At 52.1% G+C, this 27,862-nt stretch overlaps 1 protein-coding gene across 1 annotated transcript; it reads left to right on the top strand.

Moving 5' to 3' along the window:
• The first annotated feature begins 1,722 nt into the window (after nt 1-1,722).
• On the top strand, nt 1,723-26,857 carry VSX2 (visual system homeobox 2). Its single transcript, XM_062577898.1, has 5 exons — nt 1,723-2,149; nt 3,298-3,382; nt 5,986-6,109; nt 25,324-25,504; nt 26,529-26,857. Exons 1-5 carry the CDS (start codon nt 1,723-1,725, stop codon nt 26,855-26,857), a joined length of 1,146 nt encoding a protein of 381 aa, XP_062433882.1.
• The last annotated feature ends 1,005 nt before the right edge of the window (nt 26,858-27,862 follow it).

Below are 27,862 nucleotides of genomic sequence, written 5' to 3'. Positions count from 1 at the left end.
ATGAGTCCTTCATAGCTCTGACAGGAGACAGTCTCGGAATATTTCCATCAGGGTGGAGCTGCCCTTGCTTTACTCAGGACAGATGTGATATTGAGCATCTGCAGCAGCCCTAATCCTTTGGCAGGCCAAGACTCTGAAGTAGGATTCCCAAAGTATGCAAAGCATGGCCTGTGGGCTGCCAAGCATTTTTATCCAGTCCAAAGAACTGTGGCCATCCTGGACAGATCCCACCAATTTCTGAGACTGTTCACAGCCCTTGCTAGGCCATTACATCAGGCACTTGAGAGCTGGCTCTAAAGACACTGCTGAAACCAGGAGAGTCTCCACTTTAGAGGAAAGTAAGAGGTGTTTGGCCCAAGTGACAGAGGTCTACAAAGCTGAGAGGAAGTGGAATGGGAGAACTTCTTCCTCACTGACCTGAGGTGAAAGACTGGGCTTCTCATGTTGATCTGGAGCTGCAGTCCCAGCCTAGCTCTGCATCCCAACGATTAAATAGCCCCCTGAACATAACTTTAGGAGCCAAATTGTGGATTTTTGAACCCTACACAAGCTGTGGTAGAGATGCGGCCTCAACTTGAGTGAAAAGTGTCATGCATTAGCCTCTGTCTTCATTTGATGTCTTCTGGTTGGAGTACAGCTGACAAGGATGAGGTATATGATATCTTGACCGTGGGTGGTGAAAGGTGTTGTCAGTTAATGAAGAACTGTGTGGCTTAGAAACTATGCTCATGGGCAGGGGGTTCTAGATGATACAACTATTTCTCCATCCTCTGATGGCCCGAAGCTGTAATTTCACCAGAGAAAATTACTCAAAGGTAAAACTTTTCACCAAAAAATAACAAGGAGCCCTGACAAGTGATCAACTTGCATAGTTCAGTTGTTGACACTGGATGCAGGTTGTACTGGTAGAGACAAGAAATGAAGAATGAGGTAATTCAAGCACGCTACTGGGGTATCGCTCTGTGCAGTGACATCTGTGCCCCGGGGTCACCTGAAGGAAACCCCAAAGGAAACTTACTGCCTGGATTCTGCCCCTGAAAGTGATGAGCAAGCCCATTTCACCAGGGCAAAGACAGGGCCCTTGGATGGAGGCTGCCCAGGCCGGTTCCCTTTCCCTACTGCGTCATCTCCTTGCACAAAGGGAAAGTAGGAATGTTTTCCCCAACGTATCTTTCTACTGTTCCCAGCTCTGCACTGGTTCAAGAAACACAACTTAGCTTTAATCTTCAGGTTACCTCCACGGAGCTGACTGGGTATCCATCTCCGAATAAGATACGAGCAAGAAAGCCGGAGACATCGGCATTTTCGTATGTGGCTCTTTGGTGCATCTCTCCTCCGGGACCGGTGCCCCCACGCTGCGCGTGGCCAGCCTCGGAGCCGTGTTTATAAAACCCCGGATCCCTCCATCGCCTCCGAAGCCCACCTTCCCCAGCACACCTCCAGGCGAAGCCCGCCGGGCCTCCGCGGGGCCTGTCCCGCCGGCCGGCCGCCCCGCTCCGCGCAGGGGCGGCTGCCGCGGCGGGCACCGGCCGCAGCCCGCCGAGCAGCGGGCCCCGCCGCCGCCGGTGCCGGCTTTTTGGCATCCCTAATCGCAGCTGGCCCCTGTGATTGGCTGCGCGGCTCTGACCCCGCTCGGGCTCCCGGCTGGGCGGATAAAAGGGGCCTGAGCCGGGGGCTCCCGAGCATTCCCGGGAGCGGGCACCAGGGACCGCCGGCCGCAGCATGACGGGCAAAGCGGGCGCGGCGCTGGCCCCCAGCCTGCCCGGCAAGACCAAGCCCGACGGCGCGGCCGCCGCCCCGCCGCCGCCGCAGCCCCCCGCCGCGGGGGCCAAGCCCAGCTCCGGGCCCACCCCTCCCCGCTGCACCGGCTTCGGCATCCAGGAGATCCTGGGCTTGAACAAGGAGCCGCCGCCGCACCCGCGGGCCGCCCTGGACTCGCTGCCCGCCGGGCACCTGCTGGCGGCCCGCTCCGTGCTCAGCCCCGCCGGGGTGGGCGGCGTGGGCATGGGGCTGCTGGGCGCCGGCGGCATCCCCGGCTTCTACACGCAGCCCACCTTCCTGGAAGTGCTCTCCGACCCCCAGAGCGTCCACCTGCAGCCGCTGGCCCGCGCCCCCGGGCAGCTGGACAGCAGCCAGACGGCCAGCTCAGGTAGGCACGTCGCCGGCCCCGGGGGAGCCCGCCGCGGGGGTCCCCCCCGGCGGCGATGAGGCGATTTCGTTTCGGCCCCGCGCAGCACTGGGTGAGGTGGCGGCGGTCGGCAACGGGCCCCCTCGCCCAGGGCCTGCGGGAGGCGGCGTGAGCGAGGGGCCGGGGCCGCCCGGGCCGGGGCCGCCCGCCGCCCGGGCGCAGCGGCCCCCCCGCGGCCCCGGCGCCCCCAAATCGTTGCCGGGGAATTAGGGACCGCCTGGCTTCCCTTTGCTAGACGGCAGCGGCCGCCCGCCCCCCCTTCCCTCATCTCACCTCTGCTCATCCCGGGGCGGGAGGCAGCGGGGCCAGGCCCCGGTACCGGGGGGACCCCCGGCCTCCTCCCGGGAGCGGCTGGAGCCGCCGGCCCGGCTCGGCGCGGCCCCGGCCCGGGCGGTGCCCGCCGCCCCCGCCCGCAGCGCGGCGCGGCGGCCGGGGCAGGTGCCGGGGCGTAGCGGGCCGGGGCCGGGACCGGGACCGGGGCCAGCGCCGGCCGCCGCGGGGGCACAGCGGCTCCCATCGAATTGCGGGTCCCGGCGGCTCCTTCGGGGCAAAGGCAGCGCCGCGGGGCCCCTCACAACCCCCGGGGACGCTTGGCAGTCACAGAGACACCAGCTCTTCCCGGGGGATTTTTTTCCTGGTGTCTCCATAAACCTCTTTCCCGAACCTTTTTTATTTTCTTTTTTTTTTTTTTTTTTTTCGTTTTTTTGCCCCCGGTATTTTTCCGGAGAAGTCCGGGATCCGCGGGCGGGGGCAGGAGGCAGCGGCCGCCTGGCCCCGGGGAGGCAGCTGCAGCTCCATCGTTTTGGAATGGTTTTGTTGAAAATTCCGGGCTTCGCATGGAAGCGGCACGACAAGAGCAGCCCAGCAAATGACTCCGGGGGAGAAGGGGCCGAGCGAGAGCCCGGAGCCCTTCCCGCAGGGGCTGATCTCCCTGGGCCGCCCGGCGGACCGGGGCCGGGGCCGCGCCGCGCCGAGCCGGGCGGCAGAGAGCGGCCGGCGGCGACGCGATGGCAACGAAACCCGCGCCCCGAGGCCAAGCAGCGAGCGGAGCGGCGGGGGCCCCGGGGGGAGCGAGCCCCAGCCCACGGCCGCTGCCTTTCTCTCCGCAGATTCCGAGGATGTCTCCTCCAGCGACCGAAAAATGTCCAAATCGTCCCTAAACCAGAGCAAGAAACGAAAGAAGAGGCGGCACAGGTAAGCGAGGGGTCGGCGGCAGCGCCGGGCTCCGCGGCTCCTCCCGGGCTCGGTCCTTCTCCCTTCCTCGCCGGTCGGAACAAATCGGACTGGGGACGTGGCTATGAGCAGCAGGGGGAGCGGCCACAGGTGTCATTTGGTTGTACTTCCCCGGCTGCGGCTCCAGGCCCGCCGAGCCGCCGGCGAGCGCGGGGCCGGCCGCAGCCCGCGGGCGCTCCGAGGGGCGGGCGGCAGCCGGCCTGCCCCGAGCCGGAGCGGCTGAGTAACCCAGTGTCCCTGCCCCGCACTACAGCGAGCTCGGTATCAGCTGTCAGCAAGCGACAGTCATCTATCGACGATTTAAATATTTTACGACTTATAAATGTTTCGGCGATAGATTAAATAGTCGCAGCCTGCGGAGAAGCTGAAGGAGGCTCGTGAACTGCTCAAGGAAAAGATCCACTTGGGGAGATGCTCAGGGGATTCGGTTTCCCCTCGGACAGGCTCGGTAATACACTCTGCCTGACTTCTCCTCCCGTTAAAATGGAGTTCAGTCGCGTTGCGCTTTATAAACGGGAACGAAAAATACCGCGCCGGGTTGCGGCACTGCTGTGGCCGGAGCGCCGGGACAGAGCAAGGCCAGGCACCATCCACCGAGGTGAATTAGCAATAATTAAATCAATCCGGCCACGATGCAAGAAGGGTGGATTAAAAGATGCCCCCAGTGAAAGCTTAGCAGGATGCAGGGTAGAAGGAGACGGACCATCCCAGGAGACGTCCCGTTCTCCACGCAACAGGAGCTTAGTCTGGGCAGCTTGTCCCGGTCCAGGCGTCCCTCCCGAGGCAAACGCTCCGGCTGGGTTGCTCTGTAAATACGTATGAGTAAATACGGACTTTTTTTGGTTTGGTTTTGTTTTGATTTTTTTTTTCCGGACTGAATTGACCTCGGAGCTGGGAGAGAAGTCAGCAGGGATTGGTGTGAAGGTCACAATTCAGACGAGAGAGAGGAAATGTCATTTAGATTTTTTTTAAAAAATCAAAAAGCCCTGCACCATCTAGCTGTAGTTTTGTTTTCTGTAATAAATGGTTGAGAGCTCTAGTTTTATTGAGAGCGGGGATGACAGGCTGAGCGTCTGCAGATATCTGCAGGAGGCAACTACCAGAAGGGCAAGTGGATTGTGTTCTGCAAAGGGGACAGAAATGGTCCCTAAAAAAAGGAAAACTTAAACTGAACAACAGGAAAAACCCTCCTGTCAGAGAGCCTTGCTGGGCTTTGGAGCTCCTGCCAGAAGAAGGTGGGAGTAGATGCTCAAAATCTAGACTGCATAGAATTTGGAATAATCTTTCTTGTGATCTCAGTGAGAAAATGCAGGAGCTAATGGGCCTCTGCCGTTCCTGGAGTTCACAGATTTGTCAGAGCCGAAGGAAAACTGTTTGAAAAGAGAATGGATTTAAGAGTGAATTTAAATTAGGATCTGATGGCAGGCAGGTCCCTTGCGTTTGCATGCTGCTTTTGTTAGTAACATGATCGATCTGGTAGAATTCATTAGATTTTGAATAGCAGAGGATATTTTTGAGACTTTCTGTTTCATCCTAGCTGGAATTTTATGGCTTTTATGAAATTCTGATTTATTTCAGAAACACTTTTTTTCTTTCCTATCTTTTTCTGGGAGCTACATTTTTCTTAGTTTGATAATATATTTATACCTGTAATCTAAACAAAGGCTGTAGATTTTTTTTGCTATTGCAGTGTTGTAGTCTTTTTTGTTTGTTTGTTTGTTTTTAAATTACATTTTGCATAGCAGGGGATTGCGGGTGGGAGATCTAACATTCAGGGAGTGGAAGTGGTCCGAGACCTCTCCTGCGATCCCTGCAGACGGGCTTTCGTCCACCTCGGCCTTCCAGGCGCGGGTTTCTCAACGCGGCTGTCCCAAGGCGAGAGCCGGGCGAGCAGCGGTGGTCGGGCCGCTGCCCGGGCGGGTGGGCCGCGAGGGTTTCCGGAGGGTACCGGAGCAATGCGGACTCTGGGTATCGGGGAGGGAGCAGCCCCTGGGGTCTGCTGTAGGGGCTACACTTGAGGGAAAGGACCGGCTAAAAGCCGTAGGGAGCAGAGAGGATAAAACCAGTGGAGGATCCAGCTGAGGAGCAGGGCTCCAGGGAGGACGGCTTTGCTTTGCTTGGGAAAACCGAGCAGCAGCTGGGGAAGGGATGGACTCTTCTCCAAAGCGGCTGCTGAGGAGAGGCTCTTCTATCTCAGCGTGGTGATCAAAGGGTTAAGAAACCTTTGGCTACAGGACGGGGCGGGTGGGGGTGGTTCACCAGGCCGGGGATGTGGGAGGGTGAGGGAAGGTGGTGGCCGGGCGGTGGGCTGGTCCCTGAAAGGGAAGGTGAATTGCGAACACCGACCACCACCGTGCAAAGTGCGGTCTGCTGGTGTTTTCTGGTTCTCCTTTCACCCCGGGACCCGACTTTTGTGCACAGAATCACAGGAGGTAGATGTTGGGGGGGGGGGGCTGTGTGCTACCAGGTTACCCAGGTTTCTTTTGCTTTTGTGTCCTTTTTCACTCTGTCACCTTTAGTTCTTCCTCTTACATTTTTTGATCAAAGAGTTTTATTCCCCACAGGACAATCTTCACATCCTACCAACTGGAGGAGCTGGAAAAGGCCTTCAATGAGGCCCACTATCCTGACGTGTATGCCAGAGAGATGCTGGCCATGAAAACAGAGTTGCCAGAAGACAGGATACAGGTAATCATCTCTCTCAGACCCTCTTACCCTGCCCCTCTCAGCCATGGTCACCCCCTCCTGAAGGAAGGTAGCGCTGTGGGAAGGATCACGCCTCTGAATAGATCTCCGTGGGTGACGCAGTTTTAAAGGCAGAGGTAGCCTGCTCAGCTGTTCTCTGCAGATTTGTATTTGGTGTTTGGATGTTGGCACACAGTGTGTTGTAACGGTGATTTGGGGGGGTGTGCGCAGGGTTGCACTGTGTCTCTTGGTGGGAGAAAGTTCTGTGCAGGCTGTGTGAACTTCCAGAGCAGCTGCCCCAAGGTCTTCAGGGTAACCTACATATTATCTCACGAGTGAAACAGGAAAACAGATGCCAGAGGAAAACCTGGCGACCAAAGGAATCCTACATCATCAAAGGGGGACCTGCACGCAAAGAAGGGCTCTGCGGTGTCTCGAGGCCTTAGTGGTATAGTCAGAAGAGAGCCTCCTGGAGAGCAGGTCTGGAGGGAGGCAGGGGAGGGAAAGAGCTCATCCCCATTCCTTCGGGCACAGGAGGATGCTTAGGGACAAATCGGGCAGCTAGTACAGTTGTGGCAGAATGACTGCAGTGTGGGAATGATACCTGAGTGCCAACAAGGTGTTTGCACCATTTCTGTACATTCACTGCCTTTGCATCTTCAAATGGCAACTAACTTCCCTGAAAGTCTGGTTTTTGTTTTTTAATTTTTAGAGTTCAGGTTTTCAGTTGCATGCTTGTGCCTCTGAGAAGGCAGAATGAGGCTGTGAAGTATCACCACTGTGTGGTGAATCCTTCAGGGATAAGGAATGGCCTGAGCATATCTGTGCCAGCACAGCCTTTGGCATGCACAGCAGACAGTATGCAAGAAATCATTATATCCTGGAAAGCTGGAGAAGACTTAAAGCTGCTACAGATAGCGGAGGAGGCTGGGTGAACTTGAACAGAAAATGTGAAGCTCACAGGTGTGGCCTGTAGCGGCTTCTGCTGCTTCCCTCCTCCCCATGCCTCGCTGTACAAGGTACAGGAATGTAGTGGCCAAGTTTAACCCATTTTTTACTGATGCAGGTGATGTTTCTTTGCTGGCTAGGGTTAAACTAGCCTATTCTGCACACTGGCATTGGCTGCGTCTGTGGCTGGTGCAAAGCAGCCTCTACAAGAGATGCTGGCCTGAGAGCCGAGTGGTTTTGGGAGGGTCTTGGCTTTCCTGGTTCCCTCTGGTTTCTCAGTCCCTCCTCTCCCATGCCAAACACCCTCTGGTCTGTTCCTTCAGCCTGTTCTTTTTCTTTGCTAAAGAGCTGGCACTGGAGGCTGCTCCCTTGAGGGTTTGGGAAGTAGCGCAGAGGGCACTTAGCAAGGTAACACTGATGCTGGCATGGAGGCACGACTGTGGGCTGGGCTGGGCTGGGGTGATTCTCCCCAACAAATCAGCAGCCCCTCTTCACCTCAGTCCTGAGCATGTCTCCTTAATTCGCCTCATTTTTTGCGCTCATTGAAGAGCACTTTATAAAAGCAATTTGTGCTTCTTATCTTGTTGTGCTGTCAGACTCCTGCTGACCTAGCAGGCCCGTAGATATCCTGTGTGCTGGTGGGGTTTCCAGCAGTTTTCAGAAATAATAAATTGGCCCATCGGCTGAAATCTTAACTTGTGGCTTAGCGCTGCGCTCTGAGCAATGAGCCCTGATGCTTTTTGCCTCTGCAGAGTGAGTTGGATGGAGGGTTGCATCTCTACTTGTGACTCTGTAGGACACCAGATCGAGGGGGAAGAGACCTGCTGGAAGTTTATATGATGTTGGGGTTGATTTCCCTTAAAGAGTCTTTTCAGGTAGAGACCTGTCTAGTGACACAGTAGATACTGAACTGCAGAGCCATCGTTTCTTGTGTGGCAAGGTCATACAAAAGAGTCCTGAGCATCACTGATGAGCGAGAAATGTTAGTTCCCACAGCGCTCTCCAGGGAGTTAGCACCTAATTGTCCCTTATCACATATTTTATCAAGCTTTCCTTGTCCATACCTCTTTTTTTGTGTTGCAAGCCATGACAAGATGATTCCCCAGCTTGACCATGCTTCTTGATATTTTGCCTCACGTTCCTTTTTAACTTAGTTCCCTTTGTATGAGTGTAACATTTTCCCCTTGTTATGGTGTTTACACTCTTTAAATAAATCTGGGCTGTTCACCTGTTTTCTTCTCCCAGCTGTCACTTTTGGCTTTCATCATTGCTTAAGCAAGCTGTAAAGATCATTTCTGAAATCCTTGCTCATAAATCACACTCTAGTCTCTTAATCATGTGGTTGTTCTTCTGTGAAACTCATTCAGTTTGCCAGTTTCCCTGGTAAAGAGGGACCAAAAGCCTTTTGCTGCGCACCAGATGTGTTTGCACTGGCTCAGCTGGGCTTCTGATTCCCTGCAGGAGCAGCCCCAAATTAGCACGGTCTATTTTACTTTCATATCTGCTTCTTCTCTTTGTCTAGTGATAGTTCAAGCTTTCTTTCAGACAAGTCTGCTCCTCAGGCTTTTTCCTTCAGTGTCCTGTGTTTCAAACAGCGCTAACTTTGGCTAGCAAGCACAGTAACAGCCCTACAAGGTCAGACAGTGGTGAGTGGTGGATATCACAGAAGAGTATGAAACCAGGACAAATACCTAGTGACACGTGCTGAACACTTTGACAGCTCTTGGGGATCTTGAACACACATAAATATCTGAACGTCCTCTGGCAAGATGTTCTACAGCAAAACTATGTGTGAAGCAAATCTTTATTTTGAATCTATTAGCATCATTTAATGCCCCATACTACTCCTCTGGAAGAGACAGCTGGCAATTAATCCTTATTCACTTCTGCATAACACTTACTATTTCGTATCCCCTTACTTTATTTCTTGCACATGTTTCTAACTGCTCAAGGGAGCTCTGTATTTTTGCATTTTCATTATGTTTGCAATTTCTCCCATTTTTCAATGTTGCTTCCCTCTCTTCTAGGTCATTAATGAAAGTGTTTTCTAAGATTGTTCTGAACGTCACACTCTGTGGGTTCTTGCAGCATTTCATGTGGGTTCACAAAGGATCCTCACCTACCACTGATAACTGCCCCTTATTTTCTTTCTTGGAATTATTTCTCAGGAGGTAATAGTCAAAGAGAAAGCAAATCACCTATGGAATTCAATATGAAAGTAAAATTCAGAGTGCAATTGAGAATGATATATAAGAACTGCTTGCATATAAAACCTTCAGCAGAACACTGCAAATAGCCATCAAAAGCCAAGAAAGTTACTCATTTGAGAGAACATTGAATTCAGGAAAAAATATTCAAATCTTTCATTTAATGAGAAGATGAATATGTATTTTTTTTTCAAGGCAGCACATTTTTTTAATGCATGTATCTTCCTCCTTTATTGAGCTGACTGCTCTTAGAAGGAATGTGAGTGTCCTTCCATTAGGCAATATGGGGAAAAAAAATTCTAGTAAGACACTTTTCACAAGTCAGATCAGATGTCACTGACTATTTTGCAAGATCTTTGAAAAAGACTACATCTATCAATGTGTTTAAAAGAACATTCAGAAGAGTTGAAGTGCAGCTATTAAAATAAACCCAGACCGTTCTGTAAAATCTGGATGGATGGCCTTATGCTGACAAAGATTCTGATACCCAACTTAAATCAGTGTTTTTCTTGTAACAGATTCTCTTAAATGTATTGTGTGGATTTAAACAGGCTATTCTTATTGAATTTATTAATATGTGACATTTCTAAAATTTAAAACCCAATATATAAAATTTTATAGTTCAGTAACAGTTTGATTTAGGATTATTGAAATGCTTGGTGTGTTTGACATTATGGTATGTCTTTTACTAATTAAACAAATTAGTCAGATGAGTATTTCCAAAAAATAAGACCTTGACTACCATTGTGGAGATACTAGATTTACCTCTTAAGGGATAATTATAAAACGGAGTAAAAGTGCTAAAATTTGGCAGTTGTTGTTGCTAAATGATTATTTTGTGCTTGCATGGATCACAAGTGAAAGAAACCCTAAGGATGTGTTTGTCCCATGGGCTTCTAATGCAGTTTAAGGACTGAGGGTCTCCTGTGCATCCAGCAGGCTTTGTCACATAGCGAAAGGTCAATTTTAGAAGTTCAGTTAAAGACAAAAGAGCAACTGAAATGAACTGAAAATGCATTGTTTTGGTTGCTGTTAGAGTAGCACATTTCAGTATCATCATATATGGGGAATACGGATGGAAGGTATTGGAATGGATGGAATCAGGAGAGGTATTTATTTGGAAGGAAGCATTTATACCAGAGCATTTTTCCAGAAAGAGGCTTAGCTTAGTTCAGCTTTGCAAAAATGTTCTATATTTAGAGGATAATGCAAGTTGGAAAGAGTTGAAGAACCTGTCTTGCACTGAGTAGGAGCTCAGCGATGAACCCATGGAGTCCTCTCAAGAGGCTTGATGGAAAGCATGAAGAAAAAATTGGCTTCGTGCAACTTCAGCAGCCCTGGCTTGCCTAGCTTGCTCCCACTCCCTCCAGCTTTTCCTGCTTGCTGCAGAGCACTGCTGCAGGTGCTGCTGGAGCGTTAGGAAGCGGTGTCTCCCTCCTACCCTGCTCCAGGAGCAGAGCTGTGCCATGGGCCAGTCCAAGGGCTTTGGGCCAGTCTGGCTTTCACTCACCTCTGGTGCTCCAGTGGGTACTGGAACCGTATTGAGGTGGTGCAGTGGGCACCAACATCTCTTCTGCCCAGCTGTTGTATTTTAAGGCAAAACTCTTGGTTCTATGACCCTGATAAAGAGGATCCTGGCAACAGGGGCTGGACACACTGATTAAAAAATAGATTATTTTTGCAAAGCAATGAATTTTAGCCCTAATCCCAGAGTGTAAGTGTTGAGCAGGGATGTCTGCTCTATGCATTCACTGGCCTTTCTTGAATCAGTGCCTGGAATGGCTGCCGAGGGATTTTTTTTTTTTTTTAGTGCAATGGAAAACAGTGGTGTTGTTGATTTTTCTAAGGTTATGAGATTCCAGCTTGTCATTGTAACTCTCAATAAGTGAGGACCTGCTACTCTTCCTAAATCTTAGGATGACTCCCTCTCTCTCTCGGAAGAGAGAAAGTGGTCAGAATGAGGCATGCTTCCTCTGGGTTCCTACTCATATCTCTGCACAGCAGATTCACTGCAGATTATGTAGCTGGAAGTAAATTACCAGGGTTATTAGGGTGGTTGGAGGTAGATTACCAAGGTGATGCAGACACTGAAAGGGTTCCTGCTGTGTGAGCCAGCCATTTCGATAGTCTTTCTCTTAAATATCAATTAATAAAGCCCTGCAAGAAATTAATCATGAAATAGGCTGGAACCTTCTCTTCCAGTAATTCCTGATCACTGGGGCAAGGCATGACAATGTGATACCAGAAAAGTGTCATTAACTTCCCCTATGCTTTTAAAAATGTAGAAAGTGTACAAGTGAGAGTAATAAAACCAATCAAACTTACTGGCTTGGTGAGAATATTATGATGAGTGTTCCTCATGGCGTATGGTGCTTCTCTGCCTCCACGTCTTTAATTGGTATGTGAGGAGTTCATCCACTTTGCTGCCTCCTCAATAACATGCTTGTTTAGTTGATCTAAATTCATATTCATTTCCATTTTTCAATTAAGAGTTGTTTAATTTGGCCCTTTCTGTAATGGAGTGTTTTCATTACCCTTTGTCTATGGCCCGTTTTCAGTCCATGTGCTACAACTTTGTTTCGGAGTTAATTACCATAGCGGCAAGCGGAGGGGCTGGGTGATGGGAGAGCACAGGAGTCTGTGCAAGCTCTTCCCAAAGGATTACCATCTGAAAAGTATTATACTGCATGCATTAGGCCAGAGGGAAAATGAGGCAGTAGATGAGGCAGAAATGGAAGGTCTGGAACATCTCTTCAGCTAACTATGAAACGGGAACCTTCCTGCCTTCCCTGGACCACGTATGCAACCTGCCCAGCCTACGGGGTTTTCCCTGGTAGAGCTGGGGTTGCAGATGCAGTTTAAAAGGCGTTGCTTCGTGCAGAGGTGGAGCTCTAGAGGTATGAATATTTTGCACACTCAGGTACCACTTCATCCCTCCATTTTCACTCACTGAGTTCCTTCAGCCACAGGACAATTTTCTAAGTGGGACACGAGATCAAACAACAACAACTTTGTCCTTGTCTTCTACTCTGTTTCCCGCAAGATGCTTATGGCTGCCCTAATGAAAGGGGCTGTGGTTTTGGTCTCCTCCACAGTAGCAGGAGTGAAATGGGGCTTTGCAGTGACTACTCCTTCCTTGTTTTGTCCATGGTTTGGAGAAACTGTCACTGAGGATCAAGTACCCACAAGCGCGGGGTACTCAGCTCCCCATGAGTGGAACAGCAACCAGGCAGAAAATACACTGTAGCTGGTTGCTGTGAAGCACCTTGGCAGGGACTTTCCCCCCCACAGCCAGGAGGAGGAGGAGGGATGGCTCTGCAGAGTTCACGACAGGCTGTGACAGCTCAGGTTCTCATCTCCATACCAATCTTACTGTTTTCTTAACAACAGTAATTTAAGGATAACACTTCTTGGCATTAGCTTAGGCATTGTGGTTCCTCGATCACATAAGCTCTTCTGGAAAGTCTACCCTAAATCTCTGTGCTGGGAACATTTGCATTCACTCCTCCTGCTAATGAAGAACCTTCTTTTCTCTTTCCTCAGATACCTCTGCAGTTTTCTCAGCTGATTTTTAAAAAATAATTGAGCAGCCTAGCAAGTTCAATAGTTAATTCCCCTCCAGCCCTAGAATGCTTGGCAGAGGGACCAGCTAATGGTTGTGTGTTAAGATTTTCCTTTAATGGCCCTTTATTATAAAGTTTTCCTCCTTTCCTGACTTTGAATACAGATTTTTTTAACAGTTCAATAACACAGGCACTTTAGAGACATGGTTAATTTACTCTCCCCTTTATTTCTTAATGGGCCTATTTTTCTCTACAGTGCTTATCTTTTACCCTGGTAGACCTCAACAAGCTCTTCTGATTCTTCTCTGGCAGCACAAACCTGCTCTTCCCTTTCACTGTCCGTTGTGGGCATTTTGTGAGCCTGGTTTTGCACAGGCCTGTGCATAAATACAGAAATCATACTGCCATCTTCCTCATGCATCAAGCTGTTGAGATAACTTGTTCTCAGCACACATACAAATGGCCCTGATCTTCTGAGAGGTGAGGCTGGAAAGGGCTTCTATGGAGGAGAACTCAGGAACCAAGATGAAGGACAAACTGTTGCTGCAATATCCTGAAGCAAAGTGGCTTCCAGAGATCACTTTGACTAGAAGTTGTGAGAAAACATCAGGAGCTCCTCTGTCTACTCAAAGCAGCATTGCCCTGGGAGCAGCTGGGGCCATTTAGTTTGGAGACACGTACGTTAGGGCCTGCTGGATGTGAGAAATGCAGTTTGCTCAGCTTCCTGTTTCAGTGGGTTTCTCTTAGACTCACAGCTGTGTAAGCATAGGCAGAGCTGGTACTTTGGCTACTAGTTATCAGAGCTCTGAGCTGCAGCTTTCTCTCGAAATTCATACCAAGGCTTATACCTGGACATGTTCCTGTCACTAATACAGGGGACTATGGCAAGCATGTTGCACAGGAGTAAGCATAGTGAGGGGGAATAACATGCGCCTCCATGCTCTAGAAATAACCATCCGACTGACTCTGCCTGGCTGCTGGAGCTGACTTGCTACAATTCAGACAAGCAGCAGCACTTAGCTGTGCTGGGCTTAGCATGTACCTACGCTGCTCAGCCAGACCAGCCTTGTGGGCTGCCCACCCATGCCTCTGGGAAGCTCTGGCTCCTCTGCAGCTGCAGGGTCAGCAATACCTTCTCCTAAGTCCAACATTTCCTCTCTAAAGGCACTCACTGCCTGGTTCATCCAGAGGGAGGCTTGGCTGGCAATACACATGTATGCAACGTCTTTGACTGGGAAACAGGCCCTTGGAAGGACCAAGACAACCCGACTGTGTAGATGTATGGGACGATTATCTGTGCCCATCATGGCTCTTAGCCAGATGCATCAGTAGTGTCTGTTCCAAGATAATTTGTTTTATGTCCTGTAGGTGTTTCTGATATTTCTAGGTCCTTTTATATGTTTGGCCTCACTGCCATACTTCTAACGGAGTGTCCTACATGACTGTCATTTATTAGTTGAGTGGATCAACTCATTGAGTTTATATTATGGCCCTGACTGAGATGAAGGCTTTAGTGGCTAAGTGTATAACTAGGGGAAAATCCCTGCCTGGGAGAATTTTTTTTGGTGGACAAAGCTGGTATGTAGGAATGTCCTGGTGAGCTTGTCCTAGGGTGGTGAGCACGTGCAAACCTCCCTGGAGTGGCAGGCCTCTCCCTGCCCCTGCTGCAGTGGGAGAGAGACTGTGTTTTGCCAGCTTTGTGGATCACACGATTAGCTGAGCTGTGTGCTGGCCAGACCTGACAGTAGTGGCTTGAGACCTAGGTGGCATGACAGCATGGAGTGCACAGGGGATGTGGAGGCAGAAAGAGAGGCTCCTCGGCTTGTTGGGGGGGGGGGTGAGTCTTCTGCAGCTGAAAGGTGTCACATGAAAAATCCTGGAGCTGTGAGTTACAAGGAGAAGGTTAAGGGTACACAGAGCTAAGGCACAAGGGTGAGGAAGAAGCAGAGCCAGGAGTAGACACGTGGTAAGTGTAGAGTTCTGAAGGGTCTCCATAGCACAGCCACAGTATTTGCCTGTCCTGGCTGTTCTGGTCTGCCTTTGGGCTGTAGTGGTCCCCATCCTTCCCTAGAAGGCATTGCTAAGGTTGGATACTTAGAGAGCTCTTACCATCTGAAGCCAGGAATTGCCCACACCATCCTTGCTAGGTACCGTCCTGAAGGAGGTGACCAACAGTTCAAAAGAAGGTCAGCTGCAGGGGTGGCTCTATGGCTTCATAGCCGGTGATTTCAACACAGAAAATTTTCAAGTAGACTTGTACTTGCGTGTGCACATGTATGTACATGCAACACAAAGGAGGCTTAAGAGAGCAACACCGCAGAAAATAAGAACAGTGTAAGTTTGTTCATCATCAAGAAAAAAATTAACAAGATGCAAGTGTTTAACTATTACACGTTGCAAAACAGAAAAGTGGCCATTACCTGTAAAGGATTGCAGCTTTCTCCTGTCCCCCCTTTTGGTGCTCAGTCCAAGTTACTACATGGAAATTTATCACGACATGTTGCGACTTACCGCAACATGCTATGACTTATTACAACACTTGACAAGTTTCTAAAATAATTTTTTACCTATCCCCAAGCTCTCAAGGATGGGCTCGAGCCTTGTGTCAGGAAATGGTGGGCACCACGTAGTGCAGCAGAGACTGTCTCCTGCCGATCTTTGGTCGAGCCTTTGGTTCCTGCAGGGTTTTTGGAGAACAGCGGAGCACACCATTGCCCCTTGCTCTGTGTATACTGATAAAAGAAGCATTAACATGCGGCTCCTTCTGGTATGCGAGGGGTGGCACAAGGGAGCAGGCAATGCTCCACAGCTGCCGACGAGGGAGGAGGTCTGATTTCCCAAGCTCTGATTTTGGTTCTCGTTGAAAGGTGTCATAGAGGGGAATGTGCTGTTTCTTCTCTGACTGCCTTGCCTCCCCTTGCTCTAAAAAGAATGATGTCTACCCCTTGTGACTCCTCAACAGTTGATGTCCACAGAGTGCACTGCATATATATCTATTTATAAAGACCTGTACTGAGGTTTCCCCTCTGTCGGCGAAGCTGCACAGGAGTTTCAGAACAGGAACATGAGGCAACATGGAATTACGCAGATGGGATTTCAGTTTGGCTAGTGGAGGCCAGGCTTACCCTTGGCATCGCGAGTACCCATGGGATAGATGTTCTGTGCAGTATCACCCTTGGTGTTCGCGGCAAGTGTCTCCCTGGGTTTGTGGGAACTAGGACAAGATGTGTACCCCTGCCAGCTTTCCTGCATCTGTTGTACACCCATTACTCTCCTACTTTTCCTTTTTTTTTTTCCAATAACATATTAGGAAAAGAGCTATTTGAGCATTTATCTGTCATAGCCAGACATCTGGCAGCCTGTATGGGGCAGTAGCTCCACCTAAGCTACCAGTCAGCTGCTAATCTGAAATGGCATCATGAGCTGACCACGATGAAGCCAGTCTTGGGGATGCATTTGCTGAACAGATCAGGCCTCTGCTGAACCACAGAACTCACTATACGTACAATGCACATCATGTGCACACTCATTTCTCTTTGTGGGAGGCAGGAGCTCTGCACCTGATAAGGTTTTCTGCTTTTTGAAAGTCACACCAAGGAAATGTGAGAAAATGTGTTGCCACATGATGTAGCAAGGCCAGGTGAAAAACATGACTTACCAAGGGGATATAGTTTAAAATATGTTCCCTGGTCAAGAGGTATTCTTGGCTCCTTCCCTCCCCTTATTTTCTTTGACTCACTTCAGTCATGCCTCAGCCCTTTGTTCAGGATGCATCTTTATTGCTTTGTGTCCACCTTGCTGTGAAGGGCTATGAAGACAAATCACCATGAAGCCTGAGAAGTGGCAAGTGGGTCAGTCTGGCTCCCAGGGAGTCACAGTGTAGACAGCAGCACTTGCAGAGTGCACACCGCCTCTGGAGAGACACATCAGATGTGCTCCCGTCTGTGTGACATCCTTGCTGCCTCTCAGGAAACAGAGTCAGAGGCTCCAGCCCTTCTTTGTGCGCTGGTGGCTCCCTCCAGCGCCACTTTTGCCCTTGCTTCAAGTTCACTCTGAAGGCCTGTGCAGGCAGCACATGCAGCAAGGGCTTGGGGGAGGCTGGGAAGAGCAGGATTAGGGCCACAGCGATGGGAAGAGGCACTGGGGTCTGTAGGTGATGTGCGGTTTTCACAGCTTTGGCTGCACAAGTCGGATGCAGTGCATCCTGTAGCCATATTCAGCCTCCCTGGTGCTTTTAGGCTCGAGATTCAGAGGCAGGCCTGGCCTGTTAGACGGGTGGCATGGAAATACCGTAAGCTCTTGCTAGGTGCCACACTGAGCCTGTGAGCTGGTTTAGCTTAGAGGAGACGCAACCCTGGATCAAGAAATCACATCTGTATTCAAGAGGGATGAATATTGTCTGTTGGCTCATTTAAGCAGGCCTGTTTGGGTCTGTTAGCTGAGTGCCTGGACCAGTGGGGGATTCACTCTACCGGTAAAGCCAAAACAACTGCTGGTAGGACCAGCTGCCATCCTCTCTGAACAAGTATCATCTCTGCTTTTCTAGGACTGATCTTTAAAAAGCTGTTTCCCTCCTCTCTTCTAAACTGCCTCAGACCACAAGGGACATCCGTACTTCTTGAGCAAGGGCGCTAGCATCAGTGCTGGCAGCGTGCCGTGGCTGCTTGGAGCCTCGGGCGTGAGAGCGCTGGCACGGAGCCTGGCAGGGCAGCGCCAGCAAGAGTCCCCTGTGTGCTGGTGCAGCCCTCCTGCTCCTTCTCTCTAGAGCTGGTCAGGGAAGAAAAATCAAAATAACATTTGCCTACTCTACCTAACCATACCTCCAGAGGTGGGATAGTAGTGCACACCATCCATGTAAAGAGATATATTAGGAAATGCAAGGGCACATCTGTTGCCCTTGATGCTACCACATCTAAATTTCTCTCTGGAAGCATTATTGTCTCCAGGCTGTTTGTTGACCCAGTACCAACCTGGAAAGGATCTTAAAACACTGCTAGAAGGAGGAAAGACAGTGTGTATTTTCTCCTGGAACAGTCTTGGTCAGCAATCCAGAAGAGGGGCAGGCCAGTAGCTGATACATGAGTATAAAGTGCCAGTGTTGAAAAAAGAGAAGACTGGGATAACGTTAGAGTTGCTGATGAATTCCCGACTTGCCCACCCCAAGGCATGTGGCTGTGGGTCAGAGATGACCACAGTTATTACAAAGAAGGGCTTTTGCTGTGCTATGTATAGGAATTGCTCATTCTAATGTGAGCTAAGGAAGCTCTTTACCAGCTTTGCAGTAAGCAGCAGGGATGATGAGTCCTGTGATCAGCCATGCAGGCCATGTGCAACCTTTACTGCTCTCATTTAACTTCACATCCATTTTACACCAGCCATAGAAAGTGATGTCACCATAAACACTGCCAATAATTTTGACATTACATTTGAAAAGACAGCAGTAAACTGTTTCCAGGTTTACACAAGTGGTACGGCCTCCGCTACCAGCATGGAGACAGAAAGTTTTCAAGCCAGACCAGACTGCTCCCTCCTGGGCACTTCAGGGTGGCCCAGCACCCGGCTGGAAGCACACACTGGCTGAGGGTGATCACCACGGGGAAGGGACTGGATCCCTCCGGGAAGAGCGAGGCATTGGATGGACAGGAACACGTTGGATCAGAGACCAGTCAGCACCATGATGTCAGATGGGACCATGATACATTATCATCGGAGGCAATGTCACAGGGGAAGTCCAGGAAGCTCCCAGTTAGGATGGGCAGTGATTCTGTGTCCTCGTGGAAGGGTTCAGTGTCGGAAAGGGTTCCCTTTGCAGGATTTGTGCGGAGCAATAGCTCACCTCCCGTGAGAAAGCAACCTCATGTTCAAGCCACAGGTATTATCAGAGAGCCAAGAGGCCTGGAGGAGAATGGCTGTTAGTCCGTGTGCAGGGCAGACGAGCTGGGCGCTGCTGCTGGGGCAGCTCTTGGGGTTTTGTCCCTCTCCTGAGTTTTTGGTTTGCCAGCAGCGCTGTGTACCTGCTTGCCTGCTCCCTGCGGGTGGCAGAGGCGCGTGCCGGCGTGCCTGTGCGGGTGTCTCCGTGCGTGCACGTGTGTGCGTGTGCGTGTGTGCGTGTGTGTGTATGTGCATTTGCTTGTGGCCATCTAGTGGACATTTCAGCATGCTCCGGCTCGGTCTGGGACCATCCCTGTGCTCCATAAAGCAGTGCTTGTTGATTGAAAGCCCTGTGTTGAAATACTGTGTCAAAGGCGGTCTGTGAGATTTGATGAAGCAAAAGCTCCCCGTTATCAAGCCTAGAATTTTTCTTTAGTGGATGGGGAACGCTTGGGTGTGCAGCATAAAACTTTAATTAGAATGACAGAAAAATAGCCGCTGCCAGCGCTCTCGTCTGTATTCCCCAGCTTGGAAAGTAGGGGCCAATGAAGTTTAACAACCTAAAAACCTTAAAATATTCCACTGATAATTCAGGTTCCCAGCTCACAGCTATCATCAGGGAGATTTCTCTCTTTAGCAGACCATGTCTCAGGAGTTGATTAGGTAAACAAACTAATTAATATGATGAATGTAGATAACAAGGGCATAGTGAGTCTCACATCCCTTTGCAAAATGAGAGATTCCTCCTAATACATTTTGCTCTTCTACACCATCAATAAGATGAAGAAGTGTCAGTTAGGGAGCACGTGATGTCCAGCTCTGAACAAATGATACGGATTTGGTTGATGGCTAGCTCCCCTTTGAGCAAGGTGTTACATGACCACCCTGTGTTTGCCTGTTTCACGCTGAAAGTGGGTTTTGCAAAGCAATGGGTCTTGGTTTTGCAGCTTTGATGTGCCTAGAGGAGCAAAGCCAGTGAATACGAAAGAGACTGGAGATACCATGGGGTGCAGAGGCTTACCCAAGCTTGCAGCACACACTAAGACGGGAGCTTCGTCCTGCCCTGCTGATGCTGCATTGCAGCAGTCGAGCAGCCTTGCTGTTGCATGCAGTGGCTGCTGCCCCCAGCTCAGCTGAGGACAGTCACGGCCCCAGATCCAGCCCTTGCTGTGCCTACGGCAGCACTTGTGGCACCTCAGGAGCAGCCCAGGAGAGGGCCTTTGGGCTGCTAAAGAGCAGGAGCACCCACACAGGCAGAATCCAGATCCCAGCGTATTCTGCTGCAAACAAAATGCTAAATTTGTGACAGTGTCACAGAAAAGGGCTTTGAGCACACATGGAACAGTTGTACTGCCGATAGAGATCAGCAGAGATGTGTTTCATGAGCATTAAGCATTGAAAATACAACGCTACCTCACAGAATTATACCCCTTTCCTGCCTAGTTATGGAAAGCCAGAAAGCAGGGCCAGAGCCGTTTCTGAAGAGACCAGCGAGGCCTTGCTGAGGCAAATCAAGCTTCTTCAAGTGTGGAGTGGCCATCATCTTCACCTGATATGCAAGATCTCTGCTACTACTGCCCTGTTCCCTCTTTCCAGCTCTTGGGAAAGGGTAAGAAGAAGGCAGTTTTAGCCAATATGGGATGGCTGAATTTCTCCAACATGTGGGATACCAGCAGATAAGATGAACAACCCAGAGACAACTCAGAAAAAAGGAGGAAAGAGAAGAGAGTCTAAAGTGGCTGAGCTGAGCAGAGAAAGATGTTATAACCGACCACAAATTGGGTGAAGAAAGTATACTTCTGGAAATCTCCAGTAGTGACCGTCTACTCACAGCAGAGTGTCTGAACCAGAAGAAATGTTCCCGTGCCCATGACTGAGCTGCCCTGTGCTCGGGCGTGCACAGGTCCCTGGTGTCTGATGTCTCTCTCCACTCGGGCCCACCTGGGCTGTGTGCAGGAGGCACTCCGTCAAGTGGCAGACAAGGACACAGCCTGGGAGTGGCAGTCAAAGCAGAAGAAGCCATGGAGCAAGTAATTGTTATGCAGCCTGGGGACAGCGAGACATCAGGGAGACCATAACAGTCTAGAAGGATGGAAAGTAGCTGGCACCCAATGTAGCCCACCAGCAAGAAGGGCAGCCTGAAGGTTACAGGGTCCCTTTCATTTAGGAAAATACAACAGGCGCAGATGACACAGTAGTGCCACGCAGCACAGAGAGGTTTGGTCTGTGCAATGGAGCTCTGACCATCGTCTGCCTAGGCCATAAATTTGAGGGCTACCAGGGCTCTAGGCTCAACCCTACCCCACAAAAGCCTTCATCTCTTTTTCTTTGCACATTTTTTTCTTAATTCTTCAAGTACTTTGTACTCCCCCTTTCTTCTCTAAGTCATAAAAATGTTCCTCCTTCTCGTTCAGATCCTTGCTTAAAACTAATGTCCTTTAAGAGGCTGGTTCTAGGATTTTCTGGTTGCCAAAGGATAACAGGACAGATTTGTCCTCTTTACTCTGTTGGCCAGTTTTTCAGGACAGGTTTCTTGGAACATGTTCTGCATCTTTCACAGAGGGTGCTCATGTGATAATAAAAAGATGTAAATGATCTTAAGATGTAGCACTTTTGTCCAAAAGACACCTCTGCCCATCAGATTGTGATAGCTTTGCAAAAACATCAGACACACCTCAGTAAGGACAGTCTGAAATTGATAACAGCTTGCAGCCACTGCTTTTGAGGTGTGGAAGTGCAAACACATAGTCTTTTCACCATACGCTGCGCTGTTCAGTGGAGAACCAGATGAAAGCAAAACCTGTACGGTAAGAAGCAAGGTGTGTGGTACATATCCATATAAATAAGCATTTTACAAAGCTGAGTTGACCCACTCTTTGGGAAGGGACAAGAACAAACATGGACAAGCTGAAACATTGCTTGAAGCAGCCCAAATATTACAGAACAAGAGAAACTGTAGAACAAACATCTTAAAGCAAAGACTACAGCAGCCAAGAAGACACAACGTCAAAACGGAAAGTAAATGGAAGTGTGAGGGTGAAACCATCTCCAGTCAAGGAAAGAAAAGTGAGGTGCAATAACAAATACCTCAGTTTTCAGAAGTTGTGGCTGACCTATCAACACAGCTGAAAATACCTCAGAATTACTAAAGCTGTTGTAGGATTCAGCTCAGAATCAAGGTAAAGGAAAATTTTGGTAGCATGTTAAGAAATCTTTCCCAAGAGTGAAGAAAGCAGTAACATCTTCTCCCAGAAAACAGCCCCACTGATGGAGCCATTTGAATGAGAGCAAAATCCCAGGAACAGGTCACAGGGAATAACTCTGCTGATCTGAAACTGTGTGGGAGCGGAAAGTGCCATCCTGGAGCTCTTCCACCGCCGCGCTGTTTGGGACAGGAATTGTGGCAGAGATGCTGCATCATGTTCTGATCCCATGAATGTTCAGGTTTCAACAGCATTGGTTTCAATGGACTTCATGCCTGTGATTAAGCTATGGCTCCTGGTCAACCCTCCTGATTTCCATTCTACTAGAAAATCTGGCATGGAAATGCTTCCTTTTTGCAAATCAAAACCAACAGGAAATTCACATCAAATCAAAAAAAAGTTATTTGGGAAATCTCAAAATGATCTTACTAAGCTTTTCCCATTTGGTTTTATAGCATAGATTTTGTGTGTGTTACGTGGAGGAGATTAAAATAAATCATTCAGAGGAAAGCCACAGATAATTTTCAGTATACTTCCATGGGCCAAATACAGTTTTTCTGTGTGACTGAATCAGCATTTTTGACAGCAAATTTTCCACTGGCTCTTGTCAAAATTGGGCTGCCAGCGGGCAGAGCTCCTGCTGTTTTCTGTATGTGCCTGATGATGCTGCGAGAGTGGGGAAGCTTGGTGGCATAATGTCTAGTCAACAGGGCTGGGGCGAGCGAGGGCTGGGACCTGGCCCTTCAGGCTGGGCACACAGGGCAGAAGGAGGAAGCACCACAGAAGATGCCTGAGACATAGAGGCAGGAGGAAGGGAAAAGGGACAGGTGATGAAAACAACAGTGAGGAGGCATCCGGGTAAAAGAGGATTGTGACGAGTTTAAAAAGTTACATGTGTGGGACCTGCAGGGAAAACCTGTGCCCGGCTGAGGTCCCGGGTGTGGTAACTGGTGATGATTGCGGTTGCACAGAGCTGAGCAGCGCAAGCCGCTCTGGACACAGGGAGCGATGTCATTTCAGCCTAAGCCAAGGAAAATGTGCAGACCCCGTCCCTTGGACTTTCTCCCTGAGGCAAAGGGAAATAGAGGGGAGCTCTGCACTGAGGGAAGGAACTGTACTGGTTTATCCACAGGAAAATAGGAAAGACTCCTTTCCTGGGCTCAGTGTGTCAAGCTGCCTTCTTGTAGCACAAAGGTGTCAGGGGTTTGCCAACCTTGGGTGGTGGGTTAGCAGGGATGAAGAAAGTTTGTGCTGCAGCTGGAGAGGGAATGATCCTAGACCCCTCCAGCTCGACCCACCTCACATGGAGGCAGGGAGGAGTTCATGGCCTTGAGTGACGGACCCTGACAGCGCGGAGCTGGCAGACCAACCAGCAAACCCTCACATCATGCAGGGCATGCTCTGTGCTGTGTCTGGTTGGCGGCATGGTCAGAGACGGGGCGGGGGGGGGGTGAGCTCTACTGAGGGTTCCCGCTCAGGGCTTAGTGGATTCACAGCCAACAGTGGCCCAAGAGTAACCTCTATCTGCAGGATGAGATTGTAAATCAGGTCATTTTTCAACATTCAGAGGAGGTGGAGATGCTGGTGTGACACGTTTCACAAAGCAGCCCGGCTGTAAAATCCCCTCTGAGATGCACAGCGTGTCTTCTGCTGGGAGAAGCTGGGATCACGGCAGCTGAGATCTAGGGAAGGCCAAAGCTGGCAGCCTATTACCGGCCACCAGCAAACTACGCAGCCGCCTGCCCTGCCCTCCGCCTCGCGGTGCCAGCAGGGCCTCCTGCCGCCCGGCTGCAGCTGGAGCAGCCTGGCTCTCCCCTAGCTGATGCCCCAGTCTTTTCCCACCGGCTGGCTAGGAAGGGCTGGGTTTAGTCTCCAGCACAGCTGGCTGCGTGCACGCACTGTCCTTCCCGGCCGGAGGCGGGAAGCGGCTCAGGGAGCAAACCTGTCCCCGCAAGACGCCGGGTGCCGCGCGGTTCCCGTGGTGGAGGCAGGGGTGCCTTCCGCTGCGGAGCCGGGAGCGGGACCTCGCTGCGTGCCGAGGCGTCGCGCCCGCGGTCCCCACGGCAGAGCTGGGGACGTCAGGCTGGCGCCAGCCCCACTGCAGCACGGCCCCGCCGCGGGCAGCGGAGGCAGCAGAGGGTTAAGCTGTCAGCTCTGTAATGTTAAACAGGTGTCAAAGGCACCTCCATATATCTGCAGATTGAAATCAAATTCTTTGCAGTATAAAAAGATAAATTACCCAGGCGATTCCCGCCTCATCCCACTCATCAGGCCAGCGCCAGACGGCAAGTAATTTTTTTTTTTAATGTGCTAACGACCTAATCAAGCAATCAAGTCGGAGAAGATTGCGGAGTGACCCCGAGCATCCATCTGCCAGCGAGACCCCGCCATTCATTTCCATTCTGCCGAGTGCTTTCCAAGGGGGGGAGAGGAAGGGAGGGGAAAATATAGGGAAAAAAAAAACCTAAACAAATTAACACCCAATTTTCTGTGAGTCTAATTAGTTAAATGAGGAGGTGTTTGGGGTGTCCGTGGGGAGGGAGGGGCTGCCTCTCGGAAAGGGGCCTGGTAACTCCACGGCATTAATTAGCGCAGGTCAATGGCGTGGTTCCCCGGGGACCAGCTGCTTTAATTTCCCGTGATATTTCAGTGCCTGAGGCCCATCGATTCAAACTGAAATTAACTTATTTTTCAATCAGGCCTGGGCTGCCCCTGGGGCTGACTCTTCCTTTGCCTCCTTCTGAATAGACCTCGAGCAATTTTTCATCTAAAGCTGCTGCCTCTGCTCTGCAGGAAGGGAGGGAATAAGGGGAGGGAGGAGGGTGAGCGAGACAAGAGGAATGGAAATCGGAGAGCCAACACTAATAGATTTCTGCACGCAGCCCCCCAGGTCACAGCTCAGAGATTATTCTGCCAATTTTCTGAGAAGATGAGGGGTTTTGCAAACTGGGAATTCAGGGCGAACCGCACAGATCAGCTCCCCCTTCTCCCGCCTTTCCCCTCTCCAGGGCATCCGCCGCCGGCCCAGCCCTCCCCGCAGGCACCGCTGCGTGCAGCCCCACGCCGCAGCTCAGACACCCAGTAAATAATGAAAGAAAATCCCAGGCTCGAGAGCCAAAAGCCACTGGAAAGAGACACTGCAATGGGAAATTAATTACATCCTGCAGAGAGGGATGGGACCTACTCTTACACTCGGCCCTCGTGGCTCCTGCAAGGGAGAGAGGGGAGAAACGTGCAGCGCAGCGGCTGCTGCGCGGGGGGAGAAGGCCACCGCTGCTCGGGGGAGGACCGTGCACGCGCCCACCTCCATCCCCCCGTGCACAAGCACACATGCGTGGGTCCCAGGCTGCCCGGGGCGGGGGGGTGGGAACACCAGGCCTCCCGTCCCCCTAACCCGCAGCGCCGGTGGTTGTCGCCCACCCCAGGTCTGGTTCCAGAACCGCCGGGCCAAGTGGCGGAAGAGGGAGAAGTGCTGGGGCAGGAGCAGCGTGATGGCGGAGTACGGCCTCTACGGCGCCATGGTGCGCCACTCCATCCCGCTGCCCGAGTCCATCCTCAAGTCTGCCAAGGACGGCATCATGGAGTCCTGCGCCCCGTGGCTCCTGGGTAAGAGAGCAGCTGCCTCCGTGGGGGCAGCGGGGGCTGGCACCACGGCGGGGGCGCAACGGAGGAACTGGAGTCATGCTGAAAGCACGGAGCGTGGGGAGGACCTCACTCCTGCCGCCCTCCGCAGCCGAGGGCGCTACGCCTCCGCCTGGTTTTGCCTCGTTTGCTGGTGCGGTGGGGAAGGTGTAGGCAGGGAAGCAGCTGATACCCTATCGCACTCCTGCTCTTCGCTTCCTGCTTTCTGACCTTTTGGGCCGATTCTGGCCCCAGACTAATTTCTGGCATCTTAAAAATGAGCTGTCCTGTCCTTCTGTCCGCGTGAAACTTGGAGAGACAGAGGGCTGGGTTGTGTGAGGAAGGAAGACCCATAGGACTAGCAATGGGAGAGCTCTCCCTGGTCCCCTCGGGAGCCCGCGGGTCCCTGCCCTCCATGCGGCTCAAACACCTGCACTGTTGTGCCAGATTCGCATCCTCCTTCACCTCGGTCCCGTAGTTGGGTACGTTCCCATCTGAGAGGACCCAGAGGCTCCCCAGGGTGACCCATCACCGCAGCCCCGGTGCTGGTGACATCCCTGCCGACGTGTGGTGTCAGACCGGAGCGTGTTCGTCCGCTCTTAGCTCTGGTCCTCTCCAGCGGACACACATCTGCTCCTGGTCCTGGCCCAGCCCCAGCAGGTCGCTGGGGCAGGTTCGTCCCGCCGGCTGGCGGTAGCTGTGGCTGAGAGCAGGGTCCCCGCTCAGCCCTGGCCGCCGCCAGCGCGGGGCCGGCCCGAGCCGCCCGGCAGAGCTGCCCCGCGCGCGCAGCGCTGCAGCCCCTCGGGCCGGGCCGTCCCCAGGAGAGAGCCGCCCTGGGCTGCCCTCGCGCGGGGCCCGGCGCGACGGGCTCTCTGTGACTGCTGTTTGAAGCAAGGGTTTCTGCTTTTCCTTAATTCTGGCCTCTCTTTATCTTTGCTGTTTTCAGTTCAAGATGGCTTTCCCATGCCCAGGCGCTTTTCTAAACCCGAATACCAACAATTCTTTTTAGGGATGCACAAAAAGTCTCTGGAGGCAGCGGCTGAGGCAGGAAGGAAGACGGAGGTGGAGCGCCAGGCCCTGCCCAAGCTCGACAAGAGCGACAAGGAGGAGAGGGGCCCCGATCCCAAAACCGCCATTTCCCAGGAGGAACTGAGAGAAAACAGCATTGCCGCCCTCAGGGCCAAAGCTCAGGAGCACAGCACCAAAGTCCTGGGGACCATCGCTGGGGACGCCCCGGCCCTGGGCAGGAAGCCGGAGAAAGGGGAGGAGGCGGCCGCAGAGGACGAGAGACAGACGGAGAAATCAAACTCGTCACAGAAGGAGGAGAAGCTCATCTAGGGGGGGGAAGAGACGACGGAAACCAGCCCCAAGAGACGCTGCGTCCCGCGGGGGCCGCGGCCTCCCCTCGGGCCGCCGCTGCCCGGGCAGCGAGGCCGCCGCCGCGCCCGTGTCTCAGGAGGGCGCGGGCCGAGCCCCGGGGCCGCCTGGCCGGGGGCGGCCGGGGCACCGTCCCCCCCCAGGAGCACCCGCCCTCGCCAGGGCGGCCCCGCTCCTGGCGCGGCCTCGCCACCACCTTCGGGTCAGAGCCCGTCCCCGTCCCGGCGCGAGCCCCGCCGCCGCCGGGGAGCGAGCCCGGCCCTCGCTGCCGTCGCCGTCCTCGCGGGCGCAGCGGGTCTCTCGGGCCGCCGCCGCGGTTCCCGCCTCCGCGGCGAGGCGACCCAGCTGCTCCCGGCCCGGCGGGCGACTTGGCTCTGCCTCCCTCGCCCGCGGGGCGCCGGGCTCCTTACAGCGGGGACGGAGGCGGCCTCGGACGGCTCCCGAGAGCGGCTTCCGCCTCCCGCCGCGCGGCCTGGAGCGGGCCGGCCCGCGGCCCCCGGGAGAGCTCGAGGGAGAAGAGGCGTCCGACGCCGGCAGCCCGGCGGAGCCTCCTGCGCCCCTCCGCGTAGGTCCAGCGCCGGGGAAAACAGCTGCCTCGGGGGTGGCCCGCGCGGGCCGGCAGCGCCCCGCGGCTCCGCCGCCCTCGCGCCCCGGTGCCGCGCTGCTCCTCTCCCCGAAGGCCCGAGGACGGGGGCTCCCACGCAGCCCCGTCCGTCCTGCCCTCAGCCGCGCGCGCCCCGTCCCCGGAGCTACTGTTTTTATTCTGTCAAGGTTAACAGCCTCCATACAGCCCCGTTTGTCTTTGTCCCCAGTTTGTTTGACGTGTTAGATTATAGCCCATGGTGTGTAAATAATGTATATACAGTGAGAAAAGAATTCAGTATTGAGGTGTTTGAGGTATGGAACTGTATCAGCTTCTAGTCATTCAGAATATGTGATTTATGTGCCATTTTCTGTAAAGATATG

The sequence above is a fragment of the Rhea pennata genome, chromosome 5 (genome assembly GCF_028389875.1).
Source record: "Rhea pennata isolate bPtePen1 chromosome 5, bPtePen1.pri, whole genome shotgun sequence".
NCBI lineage: Eukaryota > Metazoa > Chordata > Aves > Rheiformes > Rheidae > Rhea > Rhea pennata.
Note: the sequence above shows the minus strand (reverse complement) of the source record. Positions and strands in the feature narration are given on the sequence as shown.

What these genes read in the sequence shown, in the direction of transcription:
- VSX2 (XM_062577898.1), top strand. Translation starts at nt 1,723, where the DNA reads ATGACGGGCAAAGCGGGCGCGGCGCTGGCCCCCAGCCTGCCCGGCAAG. An exon ending in TGCCAGAAGACAGGATACAG is followed by an intron (nt 6,110 to 25,323) that starts GTAATCATCTCT and finishes CGCCCACCCCAG; the next exon opens with GTCTGGTTCCAGAACCGCCG. An exon ending in CTGCGCCCCGTGGCTCCTGG is followed by an intron (nt 25,505 to 26,528) that starts GTAAGAGAGCAG and finishes AATTCTTTTTAG; the next exon opens with GGATGCACAAAAAGTCTCTG.